Source organism: Heptranchias perlo, chromosome 3 (assembly GCF_035084215.1).
Source record: "Heptranchias perlo isolate sHepPer1 chromosome 3, sHepPer1.hap1, whole genome shotgun sequence".
In the NCBI taxonomy this organism is placed as follows: domain Eukaryota; kingdom Metazoa; phylum Chordata; class Chondrichthyes; order Hexanchiformes; family Hexanchidae; genus Heptranchias; species Heptranchias perlo.
In genome coordinates this window covers 42,594,866-42,613,307 of record NC_090327.1, presented here as the reverse complement: position 1 = coordinate 42,613,307, position 18,442 = coordinate 42,594,866, and the positions used below count along the sequence as shown (strand labels likewise).

At 44.4% G+C, this 18,442-nt stretch overlaps 1 protein-coding gene across 3 annotated transcripts in view; it reads right to left on the bottom strand.

Annotated features, from left to right (window-relative positions):
• Positions 1-1,944: 1,944 nt before the first annotated feature.
• Positions 1,945-18,442, bottom strand: part of rad54b (RAD54 homolog B) — a 166,991-nt gene continuing 150,493 nt past the window's right edge. For all 3 annotated transcript variants that reach the window (XM_067979273.1, XM_067979267.1, XM_067979261.1), the window contains 2 exons: positions 7,779-7,979; positions 1,945-5,993 (listed from right to left, as the gene is read on the bottom strand). In XM_067979273.1, the coding sequence (XP_067835374.1) occupies positions 5,770-5,993; positions 7,779-7,979 (425 nt within the window). In that variant the 3' untranslated portion in view covers positions 1,945-5,769. The remainder of the gene's footprint in view (positions 5,994-7,778; positions 7,980-18,442) is intronic.

Sequence of the window (18,442 nt, the reverse complement as noted above, 5' to 3'; positions counted from 1 at the left end):
CAAAACCGCTGTTATCACTCTGCTCTTAAAACAAAAAAAACCACTCTCATCCCTTCCATCCTCTCGAACCACCAACTCATCTCCAACATTCCCTTTCTTTCTAAATCCTGGAAGATGTCATTGCTATGCAATTATGCTGCCACCTCTCCCTGTTCAAAGGCCCACAATCAGGCTTCCTCCCCACCCACACCACTGAAACTGCACTGGTCGAGTTACTATCAACATCTCATTGATTATCACATGGCTTACTGTCCCTCAACGTCCTCCTCATCCTCCTCAAATTTTCCACTGTCTTTAATTTGTCAACCACTTCATCTTCCTCAAACATTTTGCTTCTTCAGTCCAACTCTATCGCACTGCCCTCCTGATTCCACTCCTATCCATGACACCGTAGACATTATATTGCCTCAAATAATTTCTCCTCCCATTCCTGCAGTCACCTCTGGTGTATCTCAGGGTTCTAATTTTGGTCTCCTCGTCATTCACATGCTACTGTTTAGCGGTTATAGGGTCAGCTTTCACCTGTATGCTGATGTCACTCAACTCTGCCTCCTCTATCAAACCCATGAATGTTGCTGCTCTCAACTGCCTATCCAACCACTAACACCTGGATGAGCTAAAGCATCTTTTAGCTTAATGTCGGCAAAACCAAAACCATCCTCTAGCTCCTGAAAACCTTTAGACACCTTCAGTCTCAACTCTATCCCCTCTCCAGCGACTTGAGCACAAAATCTAGGCTGACAGTCCAGTGCATTACTGAGGGAGTGCTCGGAGGTGCCGTCTTATGGATGAGACGTTAAACCGAGGCCTCGTCTGCTCTCTCATGTGGACGTAGTAGATCCCACGGCACTATTTCAAAGAAGAGCTGGGGAGTTCTCCCCAGTGTCCTGGCCAATATTTAACCCTCAACCAACATCACTAAAACAGATTATCTGATTATCACATTGCAGTTTGTGGGACCTTGCTGTGTGCAAATTGGCTGCCGCATTTCCTATATTACAACAGTGACTACATTTCAAAAAGTAATTCATTGGCTGTAAAGTACTTTGGGACTTCCTGAGGTCGTGAAAGGCACTATATAAATACAAGTCTTTCTTTTTCTTTCTTCCTTGGTGTCACCTCAAACTAAGCCCAGAGGTGCAGAATCTTGGCATATTGCTTGACCGAGCTCAGATTACTCCCCCACATCTGATCTTTCACCTTTACAACATTACCCATCTTCGCCCCTACCTCTGAAACCGTAATCCACACTTTTATCACTCTGTGGCTGGACTTCTACATTGCTCTCCTTGCCAGCCTCCCGGTTTCCAACATTCATAAATTATAAGTTATCCAAAATACTGCAGCCAATGTCCTCTCTCTGAAGGCCAACAAACACCCAATCACCTGTTTTTACTAAGTTCCATTAACTTCCTATGTCCCAGAGAATTGACTAAGGATCTTGTCCTTACCTTCAAATCCCTTCAGTCTCAGCCCACTCTTCCAGCTCCATGTCTTTGGATGCGCACTCTATCCACCAGTGCCAGCCTAATTTTCATTCCCTCTGCTCCACTGAGCAACTGTTCCTTCAGACACTGACCTGTACAGTGTTACGAAACATCTTTGTATGTGAGCTGCTGCTGAATGAGAGAGGGAATAGCTTGCTTCTCATGATAGTGAAGACAACCGATATATCAGCCTAGGAAGGCACCTATGCAAAGTGGAAGACAGGTCAGTAATATATCCATGCATGAAAAATAACTAAAGAACCTGTATCTTTAGCAATTGGCAACCCAGGGGCTATTTTCCTTTTGTTAACCTAGGTTTGCTGCTGTCATACATGTAGGATGCTGAGTGAACAACAATCAAATCTTTCAGCCTGTTGATAAAGTGGAGAGTGACCCTTGGCTCCAAACTATGTAGCAAAATAAAACTCTAAAATTAGACTCTTGATTCTTTCCTGGTAATTTTTATTCTTTTTTGAAATGGCAACTACAGCATACATTTAGTTTATAGCATCATAGTAGGTACAGCACAGGAGGGGGCCATTTGGCCCATTGTGCCTGTGCTGGCTCTTCAAAAGAGTTTAATTTGTATCTATCGTGCAAATACAGCAACTTCACGCCATTCAATGCATTTCAATGGTGAGGCAGACAGCGAGATGCTGTTTTTGTGAAGCTAACGGTGGAGCGACGCATCTTGGACAGCAACTTTTGGATATTTGAGTTTAACCCCGCATCTGCCCCTTGCCTAAAGTTGCTGTACCATTTGCGCATAAATAACGGCGGGTGCCATTAGGCCTTACCATTACTTTGACAGCAAAATCTGTGCCGTTATCTCTGGTAATTGGTAGTTTTTATTATTACAGTGAAATAAAAATATAATTTAAAAGTTTTACATCTGGCAAATGATATAGGGCAGCAAATTAAAGCAGAGAAAGTTACCTAAAGAGAGAAAGAATTTTTTTCCCATTGAGTGACGCCAAATCAACTTATACAACAGACTGTGTGATTTTGGGTATCATGCTTCTGTTGTTAAAACAATTGTATCCTCCAACAAATTGTGTGTTGGGAGACTTGCTAGGCTTTCAAAGAAAATATGGAACTCCTTGGATTATTCTGCATCCATTTTGCTTTTTAACGCACAGGCCATCAAACAACCTAGATTCAGCCAGGTGATATAAAGTATTTAGAGGCAATTGTAACACAGCATTTGTAGACTGGGTAGGGATTACTAATGAAATTCTTTTTGTATTACAGTACAAGCTTTCATTGTCTTTTTCCATCAAGAAACATAGAACCTAAATTATTCTATTAACATTTTTATTGATCGCATACATAACAACTGCATCATAAAACTGAACAATTTCAGACAGTATTGAAACCTCCCTCCAACATTTTTTTCTCTCCCATCACCATATACCACCTCTGCATCCGGAAAACCATACTTTTCCCTGACTGAAATTGCAGGCTAGTGACCTTTTCCTAGGTCTCTACCTAAGTTGCTGCGTAAACAGCCGGTACGAAGTGTGTGAGTATGGCCCTGGTTGACTCATCCTCCATTTGTCTCATCCTCCCTATAGGAAAATAACCGTCCTTGACTTGGTTGAGATGAGGAACTCATCATGTGAGGAATCATGGGTTGTTCTCCCCCTCCCTGATGGGATATGTCACCAGACCGTAGTTAGAGAGATTAACATGTGGACTGCTTTACACATATCATTCATCACTATTCCAATCACACTAAAGATACGCTTATTGTCAACAGAAATGAAAAAGTTTATTTTGTATGAACAAACTGTTCTATTATGAGAATAATTTACTACTTAAGTTAGGATTGTCTCTACTTTAAAATAATATTAAAAGGAGTTCTCTTGATGGGTTATTGATAAATAATTGTGTAAGGGAAAGTCCTGGGTTTAATCTCTGACCTACACTGAGATGGTTGACCTTAGCCAGGCCGGCAGTTGGGCACTACGATTGGCCCTAGCACAATGGACTACAGAGGAAAGCAAACAACAAAGAAACAGTCAGTGTTCCTGCTTCTGATCACTATGCAGATTCCCTTTTGGAATGAGTGCTTGTAATTATTGGCTGAGGCCAAGCTTGGCTAGGCTGTACCCTAACCTGTCAGGGATTACACATGAATAGTGGCCATTTGGGAGAGGGTACTGGAAGGCTGTTTGCACCAATTAAATCATATCCCAACAAAGGACATCAATTTCTTCAGAGGGAATTAGATTCGAGGAAAAAAAAATCAATCTAAATTCAGCTTCACCCACCACCAATAAATCCACAATATTATTTTTTTTAAAAGAAAAAGGATGGCCAAGAGAAAAAAAAACACATTTATATAAGGACTAGAGTCAACATTTAAAAATAGAAGTTGGCACTATTCAAAAAATAATTATGGAAATTTGAAGTCCCTCCTAGCTGGTCCACCCAGTTTTGGAACGGTTATGAAACTTCGGGAATTTTTTATTTGAATAAAACCCTGAGGGGCACAGTGTTCAAAGGAACAGATGCACAGTGCAATGCTGCAGATTGTTTTACTTACTCAGAGCTTAATATCATCTGGTAGGAGGTAAATATAAGTGGAAATAGTAGAGATGTTAGCAGAACCAGATACTGAAGATTCAGGTTCAAATCAAGTATTTAAACTTAATGGATCCTTTGTCTCTTTCCCTACCCTATCCCCATAAAAAGTCATTTTTTAGAATCTTGAAAATCTATAAAGATGTAAAATGATGCCATATTTCAACACCCAAGCAGAAACAATCCTTTTAAATAACAAGTTACAAAGCCTGCTTATTGACCATGGTTTTAGTGAATGTCTGCTAAAACCACATTGCTAATTACTATTTAAGCAAGCCACTAAAGTGTAATATTAATCTTCTACTGGGTCAAAGATGAAATTTGGGATCCTACAAGGTCTTCGAGGGTAAGAGCCTTACTGAAAGGGCTTGCTGCATTGTCACTACCACCACTGTGGACACCATCACATGCAGGGTAGTACTTTTAAGACTCTCTCCCTTATTCCCCCCCCCCCTCAAAAAATTATGTATTTTGTCTTAGAAAGTAAGAATTGTTTACGTTTCCTTCCCAATTAAAATATGTATCTACTCCCTTACATGAAAGGGCTCTGAGATGTTAACATGCTAGCTCCTCTATGATAGCTCAGTGGATAAATTCACACCCTGTGTAGTACTGAGTATAGACCAGGATGGTTTGATTCCTGGTTTGTGCTGAGTTGGTTGATCTCAGCTAGGTAGGAGTGACAATTGACATAACTGCCCTAGAGCTAGGGTGGAACCCAGCTTGATTACTATCAAGCTCACTACTTATATGACAACAGTTACTGTACTTCAAAGTAAATTATTGGCTGTGAAGCTCTCTGGGATGCTCCGAGGATATGAAACATGTTATACAAAGTGCAAGTTATTTCTAACCGATGACTCCTGTTGGGGTGTGTGTGTGTGTGTGGGGCGGGGGGGGGGAATGTCAGGTATGATGGTATTGGGCTAGGCTGTAATGTTCCTGATAGTAAAACAGCCTGACAACACTTGGGCAAGATACCTAAAGGCTACCAGCACCCATTGAAATGCTCCCCGAATTTTCTCTCCTCAAGATGATAATTCAGCATGGGCTGCCATTTTGAAAATTGGGAGCCAATGGAAACTATGATCCTGAAATATTGTTCTTACTCTGCCTGTTAGCTGCATGCAGGCAAAAGAGCATTTCATATACTCATACCATCTTTTGATATTTAAAACGTGACAAAGAATGGAGTCTGTGAGCGCTGTAGATTTAATCTCTGGACCTTGATTTGAATTCTGCCAGACAGATGAGATGAAGATGTCCTCTTCTGCTGGCTGTAAGGACCCACGGTGAAATGATCAATTTACAGTACAAAACTCAATATAATCTGGCACAAATTGACAATTTGTCAATTCTCACTCCAAGTGATCGGCAGTGTGATGGGTCTGGGAAATGGTTTGGGTTAAGGCATGTTGTTGGGGCAGAGTGGAGGGAGGTTTATTCTGCATCTATCCATTGCTGAACCTGACTGGTAAATGCTGACACTGGGTACCCTTTCCCAGCAGTGACAGTTCTCAATTTGATGAACTACAAGAATTTATTACAAAGCAAACCCCATGAACTCAGACAGGCTGGGTACAGTACCAAAATGTTTATACAGATTCTACCCAGGCTTCTAAACAAAAGTAAGTAAAATTACAAATTTAAGTCTGAAATTCCATTGCATGTATGTGTACTCATTTCCATCTTTTTCTCAGCTGGATATAGCTTGTGGTTTTGTTGTGTTTTGAAAGATGAAGGTGATATTTTCTTTGGCTTTTTCAAGATAAGGATCTGGGAACTGTTGAATTTCTCCAGAAAAATGCTTCCAGTACATTAATTCTGACATAGAAAGGTGTTTCTGGGAATCAGACTTCTCTGAATTGTGGCCCAGTTGACAGGTTCTAGGAGCTGGAGGCTTTTCAGCCATGAGGTTAGCTGGAATGAGAACAGCAGTTCATTTAAATAATATGGTTTCAGATGCATTTTTCTACATTTTCACAACAGATCTGACAGTTAAAACAGGTGTAATTCAGCCTTTGGCTATCATACATTGTCAAGTGTTCACTTTGGGGAATCCTATATAAAACAGAGATGTAACTAAAGCTGGGTTAGCCAGATAATGGGGGTAAAAGAAAGAACTTGGCGGGGGGGGGGGGGAGCAAGATGGAGAAATGGAAAGAGTTGATCAAAAGAAACAGGCAGGAAAAAGCAGGAAAGAATCCAGATTAGGAGATATTAGTGAAAAGGCAGACTGAGAAATCAATTAAATCTGGTAGATTTTAAAAAAAGAGGCACATGATGTGACATAGTAAGGCACAGTCAACATTCTGTATGTTCTGGGCACCAAGAGTAAAGGAAAGGTTGCAGGAGGTGCACAAAGAGCTTTAAAAGCAGTTCCAGACCCATAAACCGCTGCCAAATCCTACTTGTGTGGCATAATTTATATAATGGTTTTGGCCTCTTACACATTGCGATAAGATCAGGGAGATAATGCTTAGAACAGAACTATTTCACTGTCAGCCAACTATTTAATTGACCCCTGAACCTTCCAGCTTTGTACCAGTCATATTAAAAAGAACTCAGTAATCAAGCAACACAAGTAAGCCCAGTAACCCAACAAAAAACTCTGTTTAAAAAGGCAAAATGGACTAGAAATTCAGTGGCGCTGCGCCTGTTTTATAGGCGTAAAACGAATGCTTGTGTCCAATATGGCGGGCAGCGTGCACGCGCTCATTCTATGGTGAAGGTGCGCCGCCCAACTAATTGGTAAAGACGCCTGCAAAAGCATCCAGGACCCAAGACAGAAACAGGCGGTTGGTCCTTTGCATATGCAAATAGGGGGCCAACTTTGCTTAAGTGGACCTCTGGAAAAGTAAGTTTTAATTTTTTTACTAATCTTGTTGTGGAGCCAGGAGGAGTAGGCTAATACCACCATATAAACAAGGTAAATAAAACTGATTGAAACTTGAAGTTCAGACTTGTGTAACAAAATTTTTCTCACTTGAAGTATTCATAAATTGCACTGACATTAATTCTATGATGCCAGCTCCTGTCAGCAAACAGCACATGATTGGTGCCAGCACAATTTAATCTCTAAATACTACATTTATGTGAGATGTTAGACATTAAAAAAGTATTTTAAAAAATCAATTTAGAACCACATTTTTGAGTAAGTAAAATCTTATATTGCAAACCAAATATTATAAAATGTTACACTTCTTATATGCTAGCGCAATGCAACAGGGTGCCAATGGTTTGTATCATCCTAGTTGTGCTAAGATTCCTCACACAGTAACAGTTTCAAGTCTTCATCATGAAGTCAGGATAGGAGATAAGTAGAAGTTAATTGTTTCCCCACAGGAAAAGTGGGAAATATTGTGGATCAGCCCAGACCAGTTCTCGATGGCTGGCCATGGAAATTGAAGCAATTCTTGCAAACTGATCAATTCTGACATGGGGAAACACCAGGGAGTGTCTACAGCTGATGATAAGGAAAAGTGTATTGACTCTGGGCAGGTGCCTTTGTATGTAACAGAGAGGGAACATCCTGGTACTCTTGATGTCAAAGACATTACCGCTTAGTTTTCCCCGTTGGCATCTTTGGCTTATTCCTACAGCATGAGGAGGATGCTGGAATGGAGAATAATTATTTTTGCCTCTTTGCTTTATCGATAGCTAAACAAAATGGGTCTATGACACTCATCAAGGCCCAGTGCTTACCTAACACCTCTCCATCTTCGACACAGTTGCAGTACAGAAGATCATGGGTAAGACAGTTAGAGCCTTCATCTAATTCGAAAAGATTTCTAAGTTCTTCTAGGGAAAAGCTGGCATGCTCACTCTTCTTTTTTAGGTCAACCACTGCTCCAGACAAACTTTGCTTACTGACCTGTCGCTGATAAATCTTCTCTTCTATGGTCCCTGTAATGGAAGAAGTAACATGTTAGTATGCATGATTGATCATGTAAGTGTGTTAAGTCTCATTTGTATGTGCCTTTTACCAACTGACCCAAATTTGACCCAATAATATTAAACGGTTATGTGGCATGACATGACATACTGGTTAAGTTTTAATAGTCCAGCTGAACAGCTATGGGAAAATGGATAAATATTTGAAGCAGAGGAAGATACAAGGTTATGGGGAGGAAGCAGGACAGTGGAATTAGTTTTAGATTGCCCTAGCAAAGAGCCACGCACTACAGGTCAAATGGCCTCCTTCTGTGCTGTAAACTTATGTGATTCTATGGCTTCTTGAAGGACTGCTTGAGTATTATGGTTGTGAGCAAATAATACCTTCCTGGTTGTACTCTCTTTGTGTGGTACTCATGTTTGTGCAAGTGATTAAATACTGGAAAGTCTCTGCCCCAATCTATATAAAGCTTAATGTGTGTGCAGATTATGAAGATAAATCCAACTTTTCCTTTGGGGGCATCCAGAATCAACCTACAGTGTCACAATATGTTGTATTTCACTGCTGAGATTAGTTCTCATGTTGCACTCTGTACTTAGCAGCATAATGTGTTAGAGCACCGATGTTCAGTATCATGGAGTGGGGATTTAATTCCCTATTGCTATAGGAAGGTATGAAGCTGAGGCAAGGTACCTCCCTAACTTGAATGAGAGTAGTTGTAAACAATTTTACAACACCAAGTTATAGTCCAGCAATTTTATTTTAAATTCACAAGCTTTCGGAGGCTACCTCCTTCCTCAGGTGAACGATGTGCCACATCGTTCACCTGAGGAAGGAGGTAGCCTCCGAAAGCTTGTGAATTTAAAATAAAATTGCTGGACTATAACTTGGTGTTGTAAAATTGTTTACAATTGTCAACCCCAGTCCATCACCGGCATCTCCACATCATGAATGAGAGTAAAATAGAGGGAGAGGCACCTGGATAACTCATGTCGTCCACGCAGCCAGTTCCAGAACAGCAATGGCATAGAGCAAATCACTCAGAGGTCCAGGAACATCAGAGCGGAGAAAAATAAGGAATAAATAGAAGGAAATACCCTCAAAAATACTATACCATGTATATCATATTTCAGAACTCTGTTGAAAAATTAACAATGATCACAGAATAAAAATTAGACTTATGACTTTGTATTACTGCGGGTCATTCACTGTTGTCAGAGGAAAGCATTAACATACCGTAACCAGCAAGCAGCCTTTAACCAAAAATTCAAGTATAACAAGAAAATGGAGCTATATTCACATAAATCCCTTAACGTTTTCACCCCTTTTTTAATTAATGAAACAGTTCCTGACTTCCATTTTGACCACAATGATGAACTAGTAAAAACGAGGCATTGAAAGCAGTCAAGTCTGAATATCAGGCGGATATACAAACTCATACGTGGCTACGGGAATCCAACTCTCTACAGTTACCAGGCTATCAAAATCATTTTCTCCCTTTTATAATTAGCATGCTGTTTTTGTCCAACAATTTTCTCCCTGTCCTTCCTCTCCTGAAAGTGTTGTCCCACGGTTGGGGGACATCCTCTGGCACCCCACTCAGGTGACAGTTATTCATACATGAGTGTTGCCAGGCTATTTTGTGGAGATGCCGGTGCTGGACTGGGGTTGACAATTGTAAACAATTTTACAACACCAAGTTATAGTCCAGCAATTTTATTTGAAATTCACAAGCTTTTGGAGGCTTCCTCCTTCCTCAGGTGAATGCTGTGGAAAAATTTTTCCACAGCATTCACCTGAGGAAGGAGGAAGCCTCCGAAAGCTTGTGAATTTCAAATAAAATTGCAGGACTATAACCTGGTGTTGTAAAATTGTTTACAATTGCCAGGCTATTTGACCATGGTATGTATTACATGCAAGCCTGATACTGTCCTTGCCTGATATCTAACATACGTACTTAAAGCAGGGATTGCTGGATAGCAACCAGGAGCTGAAAACCTGGCCAATTTTCCCCTGCCTAACCCAGTGGTATTGAAGCCAATTAGTGCCCTCAATACACACAGGGGATCAAACTGAGGCCTTTATGGTCTGTATGGCTCAGATACTCACCGATAGAAGTCACTGAACTATTGAGTTCTTTTTACTTTATAAAAAGACAAGGTGGGACAAAAAGGAAAGGTAATCACCAAATGAACTGTAAAAGTATTGTAAACACGAAATGTTGTCTGCATAAAACATATACTTTTTTGAAAAAAATGTAATCATAGGTTGAAGACTTCAAATTACTAATTGGTTAAGTCAAAATTTAACAACGTAATTAAACAGAGTTTTAAATGCCAGTAAGTTTATTGCTTCCATTAAAAGAATTGAAAGTCAGTGAAAACCATGGAAAATCTGAGCAGCCAATGACGTTTACTGATACACAGATGATGCTGCATGACGATTTAAAAAGGGACTCAACGGCTACTGAAAGTCATGCCAAATCAGTTCAAAATCTGCAATTTTATGATTTTAAAGTTCTCGAAGTGATTGATTTGCATTCACGGACAAAAGGACAGAGGCAGATATGGATATAAATCAGTCTACATTTTCTAGTGATTTGTGGGAGATGAAAATGCTGTTTTATCAGGAAACTTGGATTAACATCAAAGCTAAAGTCTGATGCACAGGGTTTCCAATGACAGGCAATCTTTTCCATTTATAATTCAATCTGTCTGTATTTATTAGAGCAAAAAACTTTAAAATGAATAGCCATCAAAGTCTCTTTCTAATAAAACTCAGTGTTTTGGTTAAAAGGTTTGTAAATTTTGTAACTATTTAGACATATGGGATGAAAAATGTCCAATTTAAAGTTCTGGTTTATCTGTTGCTGCGTGCACAGCACACTCCATCTTGTGGCTGGCTACGGTAACAGGTATTACACAGCACAAAGGATTTGTTTTGGTTCAAACACTTTTTTCAGATTGTCAGGCAACCACAGCTTCTCAGCAACTACAGGACACATTTTCTGACATGAATTTCAACCTCTGATATCTCTGATTTTGGAAAATATACTTTTGATGAATGTCTTATATGTATATTTTATATAACAAAAAGTAAACAAAGGAATCAGAAATTTTTCCACTGGAGTTCCAGTGTTATAACTATTTAAATGCTCATGATTTACTAGGTTTTTTTATGCACAATTATTCATATTATTGTAACTCCTATTGCTGTATATGATTTAACCAACAATATACTACTCCTAACACTTGTTTACAGACTCAAAAGAAATGTTTTGAAAATTAACCTATTTACACTATAAACATGTTCTCGATAGGAGTACAGGAGATCGTTGGCAAGAGACAATCATTCAAAGGAGATACAAATCATACATGAGAGCCAATTTTCTTTAGTATGCAAGCAGTGTGGGGCATATTCCAGCTGAATCATTGCATGACCAGAGTACAATTGAGCAAAGGGCTCTTACAGTAATCTTGCCAGATTTGTCCTCTTTTTGTCTCCCTCACCAATGTTTCTTCGCACTTCTCGTTAAGGCGTTGCCTCCTTGTCATGAATACCATTTGCCTTTGGATTTGGCCATTTCTTTAGCAACAGGTCACTGATTAACCCTTACCGTGCCCACTTATCTCAAGGGACAAGGCAGGGAGTGCCTCAGGTATTTTACTCAAGTACATTATAGTAGGTACAGCACAAACAGAGGCCATTCGGCCCATCGTGTCTGTGCCGGCTCTTTGAAAGAGCTATCCAATTAGTCTCATTCCCCTGCTCTTTCCCCATAGCCCTGTAATTGTTTTCCCTTCAAGTATTTATCTAATTCCTTTTGAAAGTTACTATTGAATCTGCTTCCACTACCCTTTCAGGCAGTGCATTCCAGATCATAACAACTCGCTGCATAAAAAAACATTTCCTCATGTCGCCTTTGGTTCTTTTGGCAATCAGCTTAAATCTGTGTCCTCTGGTTACGGATCCTTCTGTTACTGGAAACAGTTTCTACTTATTTACTCTATCAAAACTCTCCATGATTTTGAACACCTCTATCAAATCTCCCCTTAACCTTCTCTGTTCTAAGAAGACCAACCCCAGCTTCTCCACTCTCGACATAACTGAAGTCCCTCATGTATGATACCATTCTAAGGCCTTGACATCCTTCCTAAAGTGTGATGTCCAGAATTGAACATAATACGCCAGCTGCGGCCTAACCAGTATTTTATAAAGATTCAGCATAAATTCCTTGCTTTTGTACTCAATGGGCATTATTTTAGCACCCGTTATCGGGTGCGTTCCTGGCGGGGGGGCTCTGAAAATCGGAGAATCCCGGAGTGGGTCGGGAGCCCGACTCCAACCCGCCCGCTTCCAGGTTCCCCACTGACGCACCGGCGTGCGCACGCAGCCCCCGCTGGTGGGAATCCCGCAGGCAATTAAAGCCAGCGGGATTCCACTTGAAGCTATTTATTTTGCTTGTTCAGGTCATTAACTGACCTGATTAAGGGGTTATGTGAGGAGGGGTGAGATTTTATAGCAAACTGGGACTGTTTCCCATAATGGGGGAAACACTCCCAGTTCAAATGGACCTGTTGCAGCTGTCAGCCTGTGGCAGCTGCAAAGGTCCATTTGACAGGTTGGGGGGGGGGACGGGGGACCCTCACTCATTGCAGGAGGCCACTCTGTCACTTGGGACAAAGTTTGGCCTCCACCACCCTCCTCCTGACAATCAAAGTCACCAACTTGCACACTTACCCCGGGGTCCAGAGACATGTACCTACCTTGCGGACCCCCTCAGATGTACATCTTGCGGATGGGGGCCGCCGTAGCTGCAGTCATGACCTCCTCGGAGGGCGAACAGCATCACCCGCCTCACCATCCACCTCTGACACGTGGAGCTCCACAACAGAGTGCTGTGACACATCCACCTGCACAGCAGGAGGGAGGCAACCGCAGCGAGAGATGCGTTGCAGAGGGCACTACCCTCGCCACAGGGTCCACAGACCGAGGCTCAGCTTCCTGGACCTCTCTGAGCAGCAGTGCACACGGAGGCTCAGAGTCACTCGACATGTAGTCGTGGACATCTGCAGCCTCCTTCATGCCGAGCTGCTCCAGGCTGGCTCGAGCACCATCTTCTTACCTGTCGCTGTCAAAGTCACCACTGCCCTCAACAACTTCTCCTCCGCATCCTTCCAGGGTGCCACCGGGGACATCGCCGACGTCTCCACAAAAGAGCCCTGCAAATACACCTACACCACTCTGCAGTGACACAATGGGTGTCATCAGTTGTGGGTCTTCATTGTGATCCTCAGGAAAGGGCATTATTGCACAAACCAGACAAGATTCACAAAGACGTGGCAGTAGTGGTGCCAATATAATATGTAATGTGAGTTGGTCAGAAATTCAATATAAGTAACAACCATGACAAACCCTCAAACACCCTTGTGCATCCCCTTCATGCTCACGGCACGTTTGCCTTACGCTGCCTAATGCACATATCTGATGCATGCCCTGTGGCTGCAGCACAGGTAGTGGCAGGTTGAGTGAGGCTGACCGTGAAAGCGATGCATGAGAGGGTGAGTATGAGATAGAGCCATGAGATTGTATGAGGATTGAGTTGAGTGGTAGTGGCGGGATGAGTACTGGCGAGGTGAGTAAGTGCACGTAAGATGAGGATGAGGTTTGAGTGGGTATGAGGGGTGATGTGACAGAGTAGTGTTGGCAGTGCAGAAGGAGGTGTGGGGTGGGGGCGGTGATGTGGCAGACGGAGTGTAGGGGAATGAGTAAGTGTACTCACTTTGGCTGACCTACTGAGGTCATTGGAGCGCCTCCTGCACTGTGTGCAGGTGGGCGATATGTTGGTGGTGCTGTTGACCTCCTCTGCCACCTTGAGCCAGGCCTTCCTGGTGGCAGAGGCAGGCCACTTCCTCCCGCCCGCCGGGGGGAAGATCTCTGTCCTCCCCCTCCTCCTCACCCCATGTATTGATACCTGGAGTGAGGCATCATTAAACTGGGAGCAGCCTTCCCCCTGGGCTGCTCCATGCTGTAATTTTTTCTATTTGTTGCAGCATCTGTCAGTGGAGGACTGTCCCTTTAAATAGAGCTCCTCCAGCTGGCAGATCTTACTGCGCATGCGCAGCCCGCCCGACGCGCAGATCAGCAGTGGGGAACCCGGAAGACCAGGTAAGTGGATCCAATTGGGCTGCGATCACGCGGGTGGCTGACTAATTTCACCGGGCGCGTTACCCACGCCGAGAACCCGCAGCCCTGGTAACATTGGGCCATATGCCTCTATTATTAAGCCAACAATACTGTATGCCTTTTTAATAGCCTTCTCAACTTGTCCTGCCACCTACAAAGCCTAGTGTACGTACACCCCCAGGTCCTTCTGTTCCTGCACCCCCTTTAAAATTGTATCATTTAGCTTATATTGACTCTCCTTATTCTTCCTATCAAAGGCATCACTTCATACTTCTCTGCATTAAATTCCATCTGCCACGTGTCTGCCCATTTCACGAGTCTGTCTATGTCCTCCTGAAGTCTGTTACTATCCTCCACATTGTTTATTACATTTCCGAGTTTCGTGTCATCTGCAAACTTTGAAATTATACCCTCTATACCTAAGTCCAGGTCATTACTATGTATCAAAAAGAGTAGTTGTCAAAACTGACCCCTGGAGAACGCCACTGTATACTTCCCTCCAGTTTGAAAAACAACTGTTCACCACCACTCTCTACTTTCTAGCCAATTTTGTATCCTCTATGCTACTGTCCCTTTAATCCCTTGGGCTTTAACTTTGCTAACAAGTCTATTATGTGTATTTTGTCAAATGCCTTTTGAAAGTTCATATGCACATCGACTGCACTACCCTCATCAACCCTCTCCATTACTTCATCAAAGAACTCAATCAAGTTAGTCGAACACAATGGGGCCAAATTTCGGATGGCTGAGCGGGTGCATTGGGGGCGGGGGGCTCCTAAAATGGCAGAATCCCGGAACGGGTTCGAAGCCTGGCTCCAACCCGCTGACTTCCGGGTTCCCCAGTGACGCGTTCAGGTGCACAAGCAGCTCCCAAATGCGGGACTCCCACCGGCAATTAAAGCTGGCGGGATGCTGCTTTACATAGTTAGGTAGATAGTTGAGGTACTTGACAGACCTCATTGAGTGGAGATTTTGGGCAGGGTGCAATTTTGAAGGATCTTCAGCATGTTTCCCGTGCTGTGGGAAACACTCCCTGTTGGAGCAGACGTGTTTCAGCCAGCAGCCAGTGGAAGATGCAAAAGATTAATGACAGGTGGGAGGAAAACCTCATTTATTGCAGCAGGGCACTCTGTCACTTCAGACAAAGTTTTGGCTGCAACACCTTTGTGTTTCCATTCAAAATTCTTAATTTATACCCTAAACTCTGCTGTGCAAATACATTTACCTACTTTGCGGACCCCCTCAAACTCACACCGTCAGGATGGGGGGGCGCCATAGCTGCATTCATCACCAGCCTCGCCAGGCATGCCGTCCACCTCCACCACGTGGAGCTCCACACACAGTGCTGTGCCATAGGCACCTGCACAACAGCACGGAGGGCAACAACAGAGAGAGCAACGTCGCAGGAGGCACTACCCTCGCCACAGGGTCGACAGACCGAGGATCAGCTTCCTGGACCTCTCTGAGGAGCAGTGCATATGGAGGCTCAGAGTCAGTCGCGAGGTAGTCGCGGACATCTGCAGCCTCCTTCATGCCGAGCTGCTCCTGGCTGGCCCGAGCAGCATCTTCTTACCTGTCGCTGTCAAAGTCACCACTGCCCTCAACTTCTTCGCCTCCAGATCTTTCCAGGGTGCCACCGGGGACATCGCTGGGGTCTCTCAGTCGTCTGCACACAAGTGCATAAGGCAGGTCACCGACGGCTTGTTTCACGGGGCCTCGCACTATGTCAACTTCTCCATGGATGACCTCAGCCAGATGGAGAGGGCAGTGGGATTCCACGCTGTGGCTGACTTCCCACGGGTGCAGGGTGTAATCGATTGCACCCATATAGCAATAAGAGTACCTCCACATGAGCCAGGACTGTTCATCAACAGGAAGTGCTATCACTCCATCAACACTCAGCTCATCTGTGACCACTACAAGAGATTCCTTCACGTGTGCGGCAGATACCCTGGCAGCTGCCACGACTCCTTCATCCTCCGGGAGTCCAACCCGCCCCTCTTCCACGCACTGAACACCTGCAAGGGCTGGCTCCTCGGGGACCCCAGCACATGTGGTTCATGACACCTCTGAGGAACCCCACCACCAAGCAACGGCGTCGATTTAACGACAGCCACATCGGTACCAGGTCTACAATTGAGCATGCTGTAGGGCTGCTCAACATGCGATTCAGGTGCCTTGATCGTTCTGGGGGAGCGCTTCAAAATGCACCAGAGTGGGACGCATTATAGTCATCTGTTGTGCCCTGCACAACATGGCACAACGGAGAGGGGTGCCACTTGAGGCGGCCTCATCCACATCTACCATCCATATTGAGGAGGCGGAGGAGGACGAGGAAGAGGAAGAGGAGGGGGAGCAACCCATGGTTGAACAGCGGCTCACCTAGCTGCTTGTGAGGCCAGGGAGTCACTGATATGTGAACAGTTCTCCTAACATCAGACAGTGTGAAGAGTCCAGTCCTCACCACCTGGACAGAGCAGCAGCCACATCAGCACCCGCCCCCTGCATAAAATAGTCATGCAACTACACATACACCCACTGTAGAGTGACCTAAGGGTGGCATCAAGTGTGGGTGTTCATGGTGAACCTCATGAAAGGAAGTTATTACATAAGCCAGTCAAGAATGGCCAAGACGTGGCAGTAGAGGAGACAATAATAATATTTAACGTGCTATTAACAAAAATCAAATATAAATAAAAAAACATGACAAACCGTCAAACACCCTTGTGCATCCCCTTTGTGCTCACAAAACCTTCGCCGTAAGCTTACGAGTACTCCTACATGGTGCCACCCCTGTGGCTGCAGCAGAGGTAGTGGCTGGTTGCTCTTGTTCACGCCCTGATCGATTAGATGCTTTGGGCCTACGCCCTCTGGGTTTTGATGCCCATGAGGGCCCCTCCAATGACTGCTCCACCTGCACCTGTGCAGGGGCAGACTCAGCCATCTGGAGAGGAGGCAGCATTGCGGGTACTGGTTGAGAGGGGCGCTTTGAGTGGTGTCCCCACTTCCATGTCCCCTTTCGTCATCTTCCCTCCCCTGGGCCAGGCCCACTTCACTCCTACCACTCTGCTGGACGACAGTTTGGAGGACGTGTGTGAAGCCTTGTAAGGCCAGTGCCAGATTATCTGCCTGCCTGTTTAAGGAGGCAGAATGTTGTTCACCCTGAGTCTGAAGGGCCGTTGTCAGGGCCTCAATGGACTTATTGGTGAGACGTGCTTGAAGCTCCTTGGAAGCTAACATTCCCTCCATCGCAGACATTCCCGCACTTACCTGAGACACTATCTCAGAGATGCCCTCACGTCCCTGTGACAGTATCTCAGAGATTCTCTCCTGTACCTGTACCACCATTCCACTCTTGCAGGAGTTGGACTCCTCCATCCTCTGCGCGATTGTGGAGAGGGCGCAGGGCACTTGTTCCAGCACCTCGCAAATGTGCTGTTGCCCCTCGATCATTCTCCTTTTCATGGATGGCCCCTAGGATTCAGCATCTGTGTCCAGCTGAGCAGAGCCTGGAGAAGAGTGCTCCCACCGACACGGACTCTCCACAGCTGCCCCGGCCACCAGTGTCTGCTCGTGCTCACATATGTGTGGTGACTCACGATGTGCGACCCCAACTAAGTGAGGACGGGGACCCACCGAGGTGTGTGTAACTGCGCTGGTGGATGGCTCGCTCAGATGTGACGGTGCCCTCTCAGAGGCCGGCAGGTCCTCTGAGGAATCACCCTCCGCAGTCGACGAAGGCCCTATAAGAGAACAAAAGGCATTATTAAGCATGATGACAGATGTTGAGGTGCTGAAGATGGCAAGGCATGTTAACATCATTTGCTATTGTGAGTGCTGAATGTTAAAGTTCTGTCACCAGCCGTTTGTCGGGTGGCAGTCTCGGTGTTCCCAACGGACAGGCACTTGAGTGTGCACCTTAGTTCCAGAGCCTCCTGCTCCGCGTCTGTGAGGATGACCAGATGTTGCGGCCCCCCTCTGGTCTTCGCCCTCTCCTGTGCATTCTGGGCTCTCCTCCTATAAGGGGAGAAAGTAGAGAGGCGTGAGTGCAGGATGGTGACGTTGCCAACCGCTGTATGCATTGGTTTGGGTGAGGCTGACCGTGAAAGAGATGCATCAGAGGGTGAGTATGAGACAGAGCCATGACATTGTATGAAAATTGGGTTGAGTGATAGTGGTGGGATATGTACTGGGGAGGTGAGTAAGTGCAGGTCAGTTGAGGATGAGGTTTGAGTGGGTGTGAGGAGTGATGTGATAGAGTAGTGTTGGCAGTGCAGGAGTTGTGGGG